Raw genomic sequence first — 15,082 nt, 5'->3', positions numbered from 1 at the left:
TTTGTTACCATGTAATACTTTTATCTTAATTGTTTTATTATACAATATATCATATAACTTCTTAAAGTACTAAGTAGTTAATTGTTAAATAAATATTAATGACATAAAAATAATTATTAAAACGAATTGATAAAAACGCATTCCGTGGAAGTGAATAATGATATATCTAACAATAACGTTTGGACCAACTACTCATAGATAAGAAGTTTCCTTTTTCAATGCTACTTCCGTTTTTCGCAGATTAATCTTTCAGTTTTTAACTTCGCGTCGTTCTGGAACAAGCCCTTAAGTTAATTAATAATAAGTTAAAATGAAAATTTTGGTGGTTATTTCGTGTATTTTTGCAGTCTCACACCCGATCAGCTACAGTGGTATGCGTTATGGTTACAGTGGTATGGGTTATGGTAACAGTGGTATGCGCTATAGTTACAGTGGTATGCGTAAAAAATATTTTCTAGTGTTTCTAGAAACTATATTAGGACTGCTCATTTTCGAGGCCATAAAAAATTCAGTTTTAAATATTTTTCTATAATATTTTGGTGATGGAAACAAAAAAATACGTTGAATAGGTTGGTGATAAGGGCATGATTGTCTTAGAACTCTTAGAACCTCTTAGAACCTTCAAGAAGTCACATTAAAAACTGATAAAAAAGCAAGATTAGGACTAATCACATTCAAGGCCACAAAAAATTCAGTTTTCAATATTTTTCTATAAAATTTTGGTGACAGATACAAAAAAATATGTTGAATAGCTTGGTGAAAACCGCATGTTTCTATGTTTTCTGATTTCTTCTTAGAATCCTCAAAATGTTACATTAGGAACTGATAACAAAACAAGATTGAGGCTAATCATATTTGAGGCCACAAAAAATTCAGTTTTCAATATTTTCCTATAAAATTTTGGTGACAGATACAAAAAAATACTAATACTAATAATGAATAGCTTGGTGAAAACATCACATTACTATATTTTCTATTTTCTTTTATTTAGATAGAAAAATGTGCCAAAAATTCAATTTGGCAAATGGCCTAGCGATATACAGACAACGACACCGCCTCGCCAAATTCAAATGCAACTCCGGTTACAACCTATTGGGTGACAAATTTGTGCAGTGCATCGGTGGCCAATGGCAATTCGACGCCGTACCGATTTGCGTCAGTAAGTCCTCCATGAACTTCCCTTTGCCAACTTGTAATCTGTGTGTATTCACCAAAACAGAAAACTCGTGCAAGCCCTTCGACAAGACGCCGGACAAGGTGTTGATCTTCCCGACGCACAACGGGGCCGTGATGAACTTCGTCTGCATGAGCGGCTACAAGCTCAACGGGAAGTCTTCGATGTACTGCGACGGTAAGCAGTGGCAAGGACCGGTTCCTCTGTGCATACGTAAGTGACATAATTGTGATACATAATTATGGGGCATTCATAAATTTTTATCGCTTGTGGTTTACTATTAGCCTCAGACTCGAAACCGCCGACATCCTGCGATTTTGAGAGGGAGGATCTTTGCGGTTGGCAGCACGACCTCAACCACGACTTCGATTGGAGGAGGATGAATTACAACACGCCGAGTGGCACCATTGGTACCGGCCCCAGTTACGATCACACACTAGGAAAGGATCAAGGAGGTCAGTCCTGTAATTCACAGTCATAAATAGGAAGTGCTCAAAGTTTATAAACTTTAGGTTATTACATGTACATCGAATCGTCGTCGAGAAATGAAAACGATACAGCACGATTGATTTCCCCCGTCTACGAACCTACCAAAAAGGATGTGTGCTTCGAATTTTGGTACCACATGTACGGAGCGACGACTGGAACATTAAGGGTTTATCTGAAGAAGGCGAAGGAAGATTCGAACTTGAAGAGTTCCTGGGTACTCTTCGATATGAAGGGCAACCAAGGAAATGTTTGGTATAAGTCCCGACATTTCATCGGGCCCATCGACGATAATTACCAAATAATCATAGAGGGAGTTAGAGGTGCCTCCTACGTTAGTGACATAGCTATTGACGATGTGAAAATTATAGAAGACTGTCAAAATGAACCGGAAACGACCACCACCATGTAACTTGTAATAATTAATATTTTAATCCAGTAATTTTGAATGATTTACTTTAGGGTATCTTATTCTACTGAACTAACCCCAATTATTGAAACGTGCGAAGATAGATGTGGATTAATGGCCCCCACTTTAGCCACAAACAATTTGATAACTTGCGACTGCGACGAGGATTGTTGGTCCAGGAATCGTTGTTGTCCCGACATCTTCGATCATTGTATTTTTCGTATGTTTCAGTTTATTTTCTCGACAATTTCTTGAAGGTTTTTACTATTTTAGGTAGCACAACTGAAGATGAGAACGAACTAGTGACTACAACTGAAGAGACTACAGTTAGAATTGATACTACAACAATTGCGGTGACTACTATGCCAACCACTACGATTAAATTAATTGCTCCTACGACTCCAAAAATGGTCCCAACTGTTAAACCAACAAATGCAACGATTAAAGTGGTACCAACAACGACAAATAAACCAACAACAATCGTTAAACCAACAACAACCATTAAACCAACGACAACAACTTTAAAAAAATCACCACCCACTAAACCAAGAAAATCACTCCCCACAAAAAAATACGTGCCTCCCCCACGTAAGACAAAAAAACCTACAATTCCAACAGTCTCAACGCCACCTCCTTTCTACCCAAAGCTGAACATAAGCAAGGTGATCTACACCCATCCCACGAGAAAAGAAACCGACTATGACACGATGAAGAACCAAGAGACCAACGAAAGCATCTTCGACTACTCGGACGAGGGTGAAGAGATGGTGCCCTTCCTGAAACACTACACGCAAAAGAAGGTGATAACGGTGGAAGAGAAAAAGTCGAACAGTTACGTGTGGTGGATTGTGGGAGCGGTGACGGCGAACGTGGTTCTCATTGCGGTTGTGGTCGCTGTCAAAGTGGGCATGGGCAAGTACAAGAGGAGGCTGAACGGCTCGGGGGATTCACAGAGCGACGTACGCTTCCTGACCAACGATGAGGTGCTGGATTTCACCATGAACTCAGATTATGACGATTTGTGATTTGAGATTTGTGTTCGGCTTATTTTTAAATAAAGTTGTTCTGAATATTATCGGATAAGACATGTCTAATTGTGTGATTTAACCGGAACTATTTGAACTATTATAAAAAATTCAGTCTTTTATATTTATCTGCCATTTTTTTGAAATACTTTCAAAAAATTATGCTGAATCTAGTGATGAAAAATGCAAGTTTCTATCGTGTCCAGTTTTATCACAATACAGTTTGAAGAACATAGGTTAGATAATTGTATAAAAACCAGAATATATCTAATCAATTTGAAGGACCCATTAAAGATTCAGTTTTCAATATTTTTATATAAAATTTTCAGGACAATTACAATAATGTGTGCTGAATCCACTGGTGAAAATCACATGTGTCAATCTTGTCCAGTTTTACCACAATACCTTCACAAATCTAAGTTAGATAATTGTGTGAAAACAAGAATATATCTAATCAGTTTGAAGGTCATTAAAAATTCAGATTTCAATATTTTTATATAAAATTTTCAGGACAAATACAAAAATATGTGCTGAATCCATTGGTGAAAATTACATGTGTCAATCTTATCCAATTTTACTACAATACCTTCACAAAACCAAGTTGGATCATTGTATAAAAATAAGAATATATCTAATCAGTTTGAAGGTCATTAAAAATTCAGTTTTCAATATTTTTATATAAAATTTTTAGAACAAATACAAAAATATGTGCTGATTCCACTGGTGAAAACCACATGTGTTAATCGTATCCAGTTTTACCACAATACCTTCACAAACCTAAGATAGATAATTGTATAAAAATAACAATACATCTAATCAGCTTGAAGGTCATTAAAAATTCAGTTTTCAATATTTTTATATAAAACTTTGAGGACAAATACAAAAATATGTGCTGAATTCATTGGTGAAAACTATATATGTCAATGGTGTCCAGTTTAACAACAATACCTTCTCAAAACGAAATTAGATAATTGTAATAAAAACTTGTGTCTATTCAATTTGAAGATCATTAAAAATCCAATTTACCAATCGATTAATGAAAACATCAAGTTTCAATATTTAAAACCCATTAAAAACCATTAAAATCGTAATTAAAAAAATGAATATGGTTTGGAAAATTTATCGTGTGAACCTCACACAGATAAGTGTGCAAAATGTTTAATAAACTTACTTAACCAAAACAAACTGCTGATAAATAATTAAGTTCGCCATCTATTAAACAGTAGCTAAGCCACAAACTTATTACAAATAGTAATTGCAACATTAATAAAATATTTTTATTGTGTTGTGGTTATTGTTTAGATTGTGGAGGATTAACGAATCTGGGAAATTTTAAAACACCACGTTTAAATCATTAGCACGTAAATTACGCAAACCCTAATGGATTTCCCGTGTGTAAATTATGAATCCTAATCTATGACAAACGCGAGCCGAAAAAAATTATAAACAAATCAATTTTTCGGACGTTTTTCAAACGCTAATTGCTTTAATCTAGCTTCCTGGTTGCATTTAAGTGCTAATTGTTAATTTAGAGTGTTTTGGAAGTTATCGGGCCGCGGATCTTGAGATGAGAATGGAATTCCCTACTACAACACAATAACCACAATTAAAATCGGCACTACAATAAAAATTAATCAGCTCCGGAATTTTTTTGTTTTCTTTGATTATTGAAACGGTCGAATATTCTTGGAAAAAGTTCAGGAAGATTCCTTCGGCTTCGTAATCTCGTAATCAACGAAGAGATCAGGCAATTAACGAGAAATGCACGAGTGGTTTTGAAGTAGAAAAACAATAATGCCAAAATCAACAAAACGCCTTATTGCTATGTACAAACGATAGCTGTTTTCGCGTTAGAAAGATACGATCATCGAGATAAAAATGTTTGAACAACATATATATATACATATCGCAAGATTTTCAAACTATACTGGAACTTTACTTTATAAACAACCATCGACTCAACAGTTCCGATCATTCCGAATTGTTCGGTTGAACAAGTGCAACGACAATTCAGTTTGTCAACATGACGAACCGCCAGGATGAGGGGCACAAACGAAATCAATTTAAAAGGAGCATCTCCAGACAGGTGAGTTCATTTTTTCATTTTTCATTTCGTCCAACTCATTTTTCATTAAACTTGCCGAAAAGGAATAATTTTTTTTTCGAAGCAAAATCGACAAAGGCTTGTGATAGTGACCGTTTCAGTTGAGTAATAGAAGGTTATCAATTCGATTGCGTCTTGACCTTAAGAGATTTGGTTTAAAATTTCAAAACTTTAAATTACTTTTATTATTTCAAACAAAATTTTTTATTGCGAAATTATATATGTGTTGAAATCTGTTAATTTTCAGTTGAACTTCTTTTTTTTTACTGTAACAATTTTTGTTTGATAATAATTTTAACTATTTTTTAATGTCAAAACTATCTTATAAGACATTAAATATATTTAAAATCATTTTTAACTGCCTAAATTGGCTGTGGTAACTGTTTTTAATAATATAGACTGTTTTTATTTAATTAATGAAGCTGTTTTTAATAATTTTAATAATTTTTGATGTCAAAACTCTCCTGTAAGGCACTAATTATATTTAAAATCATTTTTAACTTAATGAAACTGCCTAGATTAGCTGTTGTAACTGTTTTTTAATAATATAAATTATTTTTATTTAGTTATTAAAACTGTTTTAATAATGTTAACCATTTTTAATATCAAAAATATCTTATAAGACACCAAATATATTTGAAATCATTTTTAACTTAATGAATCTGCCTAGATTAGCTGTTGTAACTGTTTTTAATAATATAGACTGTTTTTATTTAGTTATTGAAGCTGTTTTTAATAATTTTAACCATGTTTGATGTCAAAACTCTCCTATAAGACACTAAGTGTATTTAAAATCATTTTTAACTTAATGAAACTGGCTAGTTTGACTGTTACGACTATTTTTTGAGTTGTTGGAGACTTTTGTTGTTAAATTTAGTCTTTTTGTTGTTTCTAGGTATTTTTAGGTATTTTGACAAACTTTTCAAGCATCGCCCCAAGCATGAGCTTAGGTTACTCAGCAGTAGCAATTCCAGCATTAAAAGAAGACAGCAATTACCCTTTAAATGGAGACCAATCTTCTTGGTTTGGTAATTATATTTATTATTATTATTTATGGATTATCAATACTGTCAATATTATATATATATATATATATATATATATATTATAATTAAAAATAGCTGGTTAATTCTGGATCAGTATAATCTTGAGAATTTATGATTATTAAAATTGACATATCATCATAAGGTAAAGTTTAAATATGTCGTCACATTGATGTCATGGGACCTATTTTTTGTCAGTTCAGTGGGTTAATCGCAAATTATCAGAATTCCTTTTTTATCGTAAGATCTTCTTGAGATGGTTCCGATAATTTTCCATTGTTCATTAAGTTTTTTAGACTTTACGTTGACCACAATTTTGTTTATAAATTAATTGCATTATCACTTATCATTTCATAAGAGTTTAATGTAATTAAAAATTAAATTGAGTGTTTCGCGATATGTATGTAAAGGGTCGAGATAACTAAGTGAAACAATATTGTTGCCGTAGCTTCGATAGCATCGCTGGCGACACCGTTCGGGTGTTTCTTTGCTGGGCCAATAGCCGACCGTTTCGGTCGCAGGACGGCCCTCAATTGCGTCAACGTCATCTGCTTCCTGGGATGGATCGTCATCGCGTCCGCTTACTTCTTCCCCGGGCATCACTATCCCGTTTTGCTTCTGGGCCGTTTCCTCACCGGTAACTACCCTTAAATTTACAACGAATCAATTAGTTTAATTGATTCTTTATTAGGTTTGTCCACTGGTTTGTCCAGCGTGCCGGCAACAGTGTACATGGCGGAGGTGTCCAGCCCGAAGCTGCGAGGAGTGTTTACCACTTGGAACACCATCAGCTTCGCCTTGGGGGTCCTCGTGATTTACATGTTCGGCTGGTGTTTCCAGGATAACTGGGCAATAGTGGCCTTAATCAGTGCGGCCTTCCCCTGTTTGGGTATACTCATCAACCTCCTCCTTGTGCCCGAATCACCGTCTTGGTTGGTGGCCAAAAACCGCATAGAGGAGGCCAAGAACAACATGTGTTACGTCTTCGGCACTAAGGAGTATGTTGAGGAGGTGCGACAAGAAATAGACACCTTGATCAAAACGAAAACTGTCAAAAACACCTTCACAACTTCACCAATAATCGTACAATTGAAGAAGAAGCTGAAACTGTTGACCAAAAAGTCTTTTTTGCGCCCCTTTTCCATAGTCATCACCTTCTTTTTCTTCCAGCAGTTCTCTGGCACCTTCAGCATTGTTTTCTATGCTATATCCATCGTTGAGGACGCTGGTATAAAGTTTGACCCGTATTTGGCCATAGTTTTAATCGGAGTCGTCCGATTATTGTCGGCCATACTCTTGAGCTACATCACCAAGAAAATAGGACGAAGACCTCTCTCAATTTTCTCCGGTATGGGAATGTTTATGTGTATGACAATTTTAGCCAGTTACATCCTGTTGATCGAACAAGGAAAAGTAACGGAATCAATGCAAGACACCCTGATGTTCTTCCCCGTCATCCTCCTGCTCTTGTACTTCTTCACCAGCACACTAGGCTTCCTGCCGTTACCCTTCGCTTTCGCCGCCGAAGTCTTCCCCACCAAGGTGAGGGGTTTGGCCACCGGTTTGAGTTCCGGTTCTGGTTATCTGTTCAACTTCATCACCGTCAAAATATACCCCAACATGTTGGCAAGCATGTGCAGACAGGGGGTTTTCTTCTTCTACGGAGGTGTTGCTCTAGTCGGTACCTTCTTCGTCATATTCTTCCTCCCGGAAACCAAAGGGAAGACCTTGCAAGAGATTGAGGACTATTTCGATGGGAGGGGGAAAAAAAATGAGACTGGACCTTAGTTATAATTATTCCAGTATTTTTGTTTATTTATTTATCTGTGATTTGTTCTGTTATAGTTTAATAAAACTGTTATGTATAAGATGGATATTTATATTAAAAACAACACTGTATAAAACGACTTTATTAACATTCAATAAATATATTTACAATAAAAAACAAACAGTTAACATCTCGTCGTAACATTTTCAGTATTTTCAAAGCCTTTATTAATAACACCATTTTCCGTTCCCATTTTTTCAACTAGAGGAAAGTTGGTGCTATCATCCAGCTCTTGTAAAACTTTAACATAAACTTTTTGCTTACCACTGAACCATTTCAGTTTGGGCTGCACGTAATTCTTTATAACTACTTCTACAACAATGTCTTCGACAAAGAAACAAGTCAAGAAGTTGAGGAAGGCAATAAGAAGAAACGTGAACCTGTCTTCAACAATCGGAGGTATTTTTAATTCGAATAAATCCTGCAACCAAATAGCAGGATAAACGACAATATAACTGCAAGTTAGTATCGTCAAAAAGATTGAGAACGTGAAGATTTTGTTGCTGAAGATGGTTTCCCTGTAAGGTTTACCTTTACTGAAGACAATTGCCATCGTTATATACTGGAACATGGACACAGAAAACACCGCATAGTTTTCGAAAGACTCGTAGAACACTGTGTTGTTGGGGTTGTAGATGAAGGGCGTGAACCACGAGAAAGTTTGAACGAAGTGATACGAGAAAATCTGATAGAAGATCGTGAAGAACATGAAGAAAACTAAAGAGCACAAGGGTATGAAACTAAGTAAGGAAGTCATCGGTGGTTTCTTGTCTAAAACTGAAAACGCCTTCGTCAGCCCAAAAATCGATGAGAAATTCAAAATTAAATAGATGTCGATGAACAAATACTGAATGCTTGTTAAGTTGGTGTCTATGGTGTACAAGATGATGACCGAAGCGAATTCCGTCAGGCTGTAACAGAGCATGAGCTTAAAAACTCCAAACGACGTCACCAGGGCAGCCCTTCCTTCCTTTATAACCTTGGGAGTGCAAGAAATGTTCGGTTCTTTGGAAGTAAAAGGTGAAGCCACGCTTGACTCAGCTTCGGACAAAGATATGCCCACGTGGGCAGCTTTGAGGGCCCCACAGTCGTTGGCACCATCCCCACACATTGCTGAAAACAAACATCAATTTACATTTCATAACTGTAAGGGTTGTAAATGTATTACCAACGTAGTAGCCTAATATTTTTAATTCTTCAACCAGTTGTTGCTTTTGTGAGCCAGACATTCGAGCAAAGACTGCACCTTTCGCCACGATTTTCGGTACCAAGTCTGGGAAGTACTTAACCAAATTGCTCCAGCTATTTCCTGTGACAACAAATCTGTAATCCTCTTCGATTTCCACACATTCCTGAGCCTTGCTCCTTTTACATACTTCGTAATTGATTGAGGCAAATTCGAATTTGGTCGGTTTGTGGGCTTGCACCTCAATAATTTTACAACCCTGGGTGAGAATACCACATTCTTGAGCAACGTGAATGGCTGTTTGTATGTTATCCCCTGTTATCATCACGATTTTCATTCCCGCTTTTTGTAACGTTTCAATGGCGCCACAAGTCTCCTTTTTCAGTTTGTTCTCCAATATTATTAGACCTAGAAATTCTAAATCCTTTTCCACCTCATCTCGATGTAACACCTTCAGTTCATCACTTGTAATTTCGAGGTTTCTGGTGGCCAGAGCTATAACCCTGTATCCTTGTTCAGTGAAATTGTTGAGCCATAGTTTCGTTTCGTCTGGTACTGAAGATGGTTCGCACAAGCTGAATATCATTTCGGGGGAACCTTTGCAGAAAACATCGTACTTTTCCTTATCACTACTCTTAGTGACTACACTCATTCGTTGCAAGGTGGAGGAGAATTGGAACTGCTTTAGGATGGCTATTTTAAAAGCCTTCTGAAATTAATACAAAATGAGAGGTTTATTAAACAAAATGGGGGAGACCTACTTTGTTTATATGGTGTAGTTGCTCATCTGGTTGGATTATTGTTAAAGGTGGGGTGATGAACTCGTTGCTGTGGTTTGGTTCATTTAGAGTCCAAGTTGTTGCTTCAAACATCTAAAACGTTAGCTTGTTAGAACTGTAAATGTTATGGTTGAGCACGTACTTTGACATCCAGAGGGTCCCCGCACAATTCTCCATCGATAACAGTCAAAGAGTGACAACAAGCCATGCCTCTAATCAACATGCCATCATCCAGGTTGCTGACATCTTTGACTGGATATCTAACTTTTCCTTCTTCAACTGGTACCACCGCCCACATGTCCAATTCATCCTCCGTTAAGGTACCAGTTTTATCAAAACAAACACAATCAATAGAACCCGACACGTTGATGACTCTGGAGTTGATGCAAAAGATTTTGTGGTTCTTTAACCGGTTTAAGGCGTACAGTTTTCCGACTGTCATAGCTGCCGGCAGGGCTGGCGGTACCGCCACCGTTATCAAGTCCAAGGCCTTTATTAAAATGTCGATTGGTGCAATGTTTCTGGAACTCTAAAACTGATGATTTAAACACAGTTTCGAAATTAGTTGGTCCCCCACCTTTGACACAACGGTGTAGATAAAACCAAGCATGGCAATGAAGCTTAGAATTCCAATGAACTTGTAGCTGTCCTGGTCGAATTTGAAGTCAGCGGGAGGAGGGTACATGATACTCCTAACCAGTTCCCCTTTTGTCGTCAGGTAACCAGTCCTAATAACCACCGCCTTAACGTGGTCTCCGTGCCCCCTAGTTTGTATTACTTTAGTACCGCAGTACAACGTGTGGCTCATGTCCTCCTTGAGGTTGTACAAGGCGTTGGTTTTGGGTAAGGCGTTCTTCATTACAGGGACGCTTTCACCTACAATCTTTGAGTTAAGAATTGCTTTAAGGGTGACGTGATGAAGTGGTACCTGTTAACATGCTCTCGTTAACGATGCATGTTCCGTTCAATAATATGGCGTCACATTGCATGTTACAACCTGATGGTACTAGAATAACGTCACCAGGTACCAGATCTTCCGTTCGGATTTCTTCGAACGTACCATTTCGAGAAACTGTGGCTTTGTCTGAGGAATGAACTGTTCCTTTTAAATTTTGCTGGTTCTACAATTAATTTTGTTAGTATTTCTCAAGTTGTATTAAGTAATTAGGTACTTTTCTGGTTTGTATGATCGATGAGGAGATTCCAAAAACTGACATTATTATTATAGCTATGGTGTAATAGTAGTAGTACTCGCAGAACCAGACGATCAAACTAAACAATTGGAACATGTAAAAAGGTGTCAAAGCCTCCAAAACTAAAAGTGTTAATATTGTTTGGACTGGTACTACTATTTCGTTATAACCATAAATTATCCTTCTACAAAATACAGTTTTAAACATTGTTACTTTAAGGTTTAATTAATTAACCTTAAATCTTGCTCTTCTTTTGAATACCCACTGAAAGTATGAAGAGTACTTTTGGATATTCCTTTGTCTAGACCCGCCAGTTTGACGAATTTGTTCCTGTCTTCGTCCCATATGTAAGTTAGTTTTTTGCACCTTATTGTCTTAACGAAAGGCAACCCTAAAATTGGGGTGAGATGGTAAAAAAATACTGGACAAATCACCAACTTACTTTTTAAAGTTCCATCGCACAAATAGAACTCCAAAAACAGGTCTTTACTTAAATAAATAACAGTTAATTTGTTTATTTAGTTTGATTTAATTATTACCTGGAAGCACTCGGTGATAAAATGATGACGTCTTTTACAAAGTACGATTTACATTTTCCTTTATAATTATCCTAAAACACTTTTAACGTTAATCGAATAGAACTGATTATGGAATAGGTAAAGTTACAGTGATTAAGACTTTTTGGGCCTTCTTCAAGCTGCATCTAGAATGCGTAGCAATAAGTTTCAAATGAGGGTACCAATGAAAAAATAATCTTAATAATCCGAACGTTAAAATGTAAAACAGCCAGGTGATCTTCGTTCTCAGCTTACTGATACTAAATCCTGCAATTTCCTGAAAAAATTATCAATTTATTATCTATTGTGGAGTTAGATGGAGGTGGTACCATTTGATCATCCTCTCCAAAATTGATATATTGTATCTTTGTACACTTAAATTTTTCATTGTGCTGCTCGTTTTTGGTTCTTTCTAGTTGTATTTTATGTTCTGGAATTGGAAAATAAAAACAAGAGGTGAATGTTTTGGTTATGGAATGTTTTGGTTGCATAACGAGAACGTGCAAAATGGTACTTTCTAACCCACTATTAACGCAATGTGCTGCGGTTATTGCATAATTTATAATATATTAGGAATACTAATTATTATTTAATAGACATTTCAATTGAACGTTGCACCAAGGTTGAGTGATGAACTTGAAACTAACTATTGCTGTGATAAAGTATCAATTATTGGCAACTAAAGTTGTAAAAGATTACAAGATTGTCATTTGAGATTGTATAAATGGATTAAAGCAATTGAAGAGATTAAAAAATTCAAGTACATCATCAAAGTACTAAAAATTAAATTAAAACTGAGACAAAATTATAAGATATACAAACATAATGTATACAAAATACAAAAGGGGAAAGTCTCCAAAAGATTTGTCACTTTAAATTATGTTTCTAGATTAAGAATAACAGAATTTATTTACAATTAAATTGGTCTAAATAACAAACAGTACGTTTTATCGACTTTTAATCAATCCACCATCTTTGATAAATTGTTACACTGCTAAAAAAATTAAAATTGAGGCAAAATTATAAAATATACAAGATAATTTATTCAAAATACAAAAGAAGAAGGTTTTTCACTTTAAATTATGTTTCTAGATTAAGTATAACACAATTTATTTACAATTCAATAGGTCTATATAACAAACAGTATGTTTTATCGACTTTTAATCAATCCACCATCTTTAATAAGTTGTTATACTGCTAAATTATACAATATACAAGATGATTTATACAAAATACAAAAGAAGAAGGTCTCCAGAAGGTTTGTGACTTTAAATTATGTTTCTAAATTGAATATATCAGATTTTATTTACAATTAAATTGGTCTAAATAACAAGCAGTACGTTTTATCGACTTTTAATCAATCCACCATCTTTGATAAATTGTTATACTGTTAAAAAAATTGAAATTGATGTAAAATTATAAATATACGAGATAATACAATAATATATAAAATAGAAAAGAGGAAGATCTCCATAAGGTTTGTCATTTTAAATTATGTTTCTGGATTAAATATAATAAAAGCTATTTGTAATTAAATTTAGTATATAACAAATGATGTGTTTTATCGACTTTTAATTTAAAATTCCAACGAATTGATAAAGTGTAAGTTAATTGAAACAAAATACAAAAGAATAATGTTCCCCGAACATTCCTGGCAATTTAAATCACATATCTGAATTAAATATAACAAAAGTAAAGTACATTTAAGTAATATTTAAAAAGGATGGCGACAAAACTTTCGGATTAGTTAAATGAAGAGAGACAGTTTGGTGTTTCTAGTTCGGTTCAATTGTCATAACGTGCAAATGTAACATGTAACCTTGCGAGGTAATAAATAAATCGGCGACGCGAAAATTGATTTGTTTCCTGGATCAGTTCCCCCTATTTTTTTCCATTCGCAAATTGAAACGCACTCAAAATTTAACTAATAATAGTTTTATGGGCCCTCGTAAAGGTGTCACGGATAATAAAATGATTTACCTGGTCTTATCATTTAATAATAATAATAATAGTTAGTGGTAATAATAATTGGCAATTTTTACAGCCTTGAGACTGGAAAATATTGCGTTAAGTAAATGTTGTTGTGTTGATGGTTTGTTTGAGTTACCTTGCTAAATAATTAATAATAATGTGCACATATGCATATAATAAATAATTATTAGTCTGAGTAAGCTAATAAATATTAAAAATGATTTTTTTTTTTTTTAAATAATTTAGCAAGGAAAAACCTTTTTAATGGATTTCATGATAAAAATTGGCGTAAATTACGATTGAATGTATGAATAAAAATGGGAAATGTGGGGGTAAAAACAAAAATAATTGAACAACCTTCGATTCCGTTGAAGTTGTTAACCATACCGAATGGAGGAGTGCAGTTTTCGGCGTTTTCAAGCGTTGGTACACTTTCACCTCATCCGCCCGCACAACTAAAAACCGACTGGACTTGCTTCACTCCGCCAAACCTGAAACAATCGGCACCGTTCACTAATCACTAATCACCAGCAAATCTTTTTGCCTCCCTCCAGCCACGGAATTTTCGAAATTGACGGTGCACACGTGCAGCCCAAATAGTTAGTTAGGAAAAAATCGCAATGTGACAATGATTCACTGGTTAATTAATGAGTAAAACCATAGAAATACGAGTGTTTTATCAGACACGATAGGGACTTGTTAAAATTAAAATACAAATGAATCGGACAAACAAAAGATGTTTTACCTTAAGAAAAGGAAGGAAAGAAATAAGTGTCGAGGCACGAGTGATACGTGTGGCTGTCCGAGGGAATAACCTAAAATGTGTAAATGTGGAAGGCGAAACGTTTTATCGCAATTGGATGTGTATAAATGTATAAATTCTTCAATGATTTCGATAACGGCCAAACGAAAAAACAATCGCTCATGTTTCTTATCGCAATTTCTCTACAACATTTACATACACATACGTTTCTAATTTTCAACATTTACATAAATAGACTGACTTGACTATTTTAATGTGTGGACTTGTATCTCTATATTTACTTGTTTTTTCCGGATTATATGATTGCAAATTTAATAAATATTGTTAAAATGTATAATCAGAAATTATATTTATAATGTGAAACTCTTTAAATTCAATTTTAGACATTTTATTATTATCTTATTTAAAATAGTTTAGATAATAAATTGTGAAAAATTTCAAATAATTTTTATAAGAAGTATCTAAGCCTAAAATTTATCTAATCTATTTTTTTAATAATAAATTTAATTAAATCTGTTCCTAACTGAAATTTTAGTTCTGGACGGAGAGATTATAAATGTTTTT

General features: G+C 34.8%; 3 protein-coding genes across 7 annotated transcripts; 2 read left to right on the top strand and 1 right to left on the bottom strand.

Annotated features, from left to right (window-relative positions):
* The first annotated feature begins 164 nt into the window (after positions 1-164).
* Positions 165-3,155, top strand: LOC109602990 (MAM and LDL-receptor class A domain-containing protein 2-like). 2 transcript variants are annotated; one of them, XM_049969166.1, is made up of 7 exons: positions 165-434; positions 992-1,159; positions 1,220-1,387; positions 1,459-1,629; positions 1,687-2,068; positions 2,123-2,289; positions 2,343-3,155. In XM_049969166.1, exons 1-7 carry the CDS (start codon positions 311-313, stop codon positions 3,092-3,094), a joined length of 1,932 nt encoding a protein of 643 aa, XP_049825123.1. In that variant the 5' UTR covers positions 165-310; the 3' UTR covers positions 3,095-3,155. The 2 variants fall into 2 exon arrangements, with proteins under 2 accessions (XP_049825123.1, XP_049825124.1); XM_049969167.1 differs by having other exon boundaries at positions 256-413.
* Positions 3,156-4,752: 1,597 nt separating this feature from the next.
* LOC109602989 (facilitated trehalose transporter Tret1-2 homolog) lies at positions 4,753-8,106 on the top strand. 2 transcript variants are annotated; one of them, XM_020019436.2, is made up of 4 exons: positions 4,753-5,180; positions 6,094-6,226; positions 6,690-6,878; positions 6,933-8,106. In XM_020019436.2, exons 1-4 carry the CDS (start codon positions 5,118-5,120, stop codon positions 8,027-8,029), a joined length of 1,482 nt encoding a protein of 493 aa, XP_019874995.1. In that variant the 5' UTR covers positions 4,753-5,117; the 3' UTR covers positions 8,030-8,106. The 2 variants fall into 2 exon arrangements, with proteins under 2 accessions (XP_019874995.1, XP_019874996.1); XM_020019437.2 differs by having other exon boundaries at positions 4,754-5,180; positions 6,076-6,226.
* Positions 8,107-8,136: 30 nt separating this feature from the next.
* LOC109602999 (polyamine-transporting ATPase 13A3) lies at positions 8,137-14,552 on the bottom strand. 3 transcript variants are annotated; one of them, XM_020019448.2, is made up of 14 exons: positions 14,501-14,552; positions 14,113-14,246; positions 12,114-12,214; positions 11,894-12,061; positions 11,767-11,837; positions 11,670-11,716; positions 11,462-11,618; positions 11,207-11,411; positions 10,963-11,155; positions 10,612-10,910; positions 10,177-10,563; positions 10,017-10,127; positions 9,238-9,964; positions 8,137-9,182 (listed from the first exon to the last, which is right to left on the bottom strand). In XM_020019448.2, exons 2-14 carry the CDS (start codon positions 14,138-14,140, stop codon positions 8,194-8,196), a joined length of 3,483 nt encoding a protein of 1,160 aa, XP_019875007.2. In that variant the 5' UTR covers positions 14,141-14,246; positions 14,501-14,552; the 3' UTR covers positions 8,137-8,193. The 3 variants fall into 3 exon arrangements, with proteins under 3 accessions (XP_019875007.2, XP_019875008.2, XP_019875009.2); XM_020019449.2 differs by lacking the exon at positions 14,501-14,552 and having other exon boundaries at positions 9,238-9,961; positions 14,113-14,411; XM_020019450.2 differs by lacking the exon at positions 14,501-14,552 and having other exon boundaries at positions 14,143-14,410.
* Between the last annotated feature and the right edge of the window lie 530 nt (positions 14,553-15,082).

This window comes from Aethina tumida, chromosome 6, assembly GCF_024364675.1.
Source record: "Aethina tumida isolate Nest 87 chromosome 6, icAetTumi1.1, whole genome shotgun sequence".
NCBI classification, from domain to species: domain Eukaryota; kingdom Metazoa; phylum Arthropoda; class Insecta; order Coleoptera; family Nitidulidae; genus Aethina; species Aethina tumida.
This window is presented reverse-complemented; position numbering and strand designations above follow the sequence as displayed.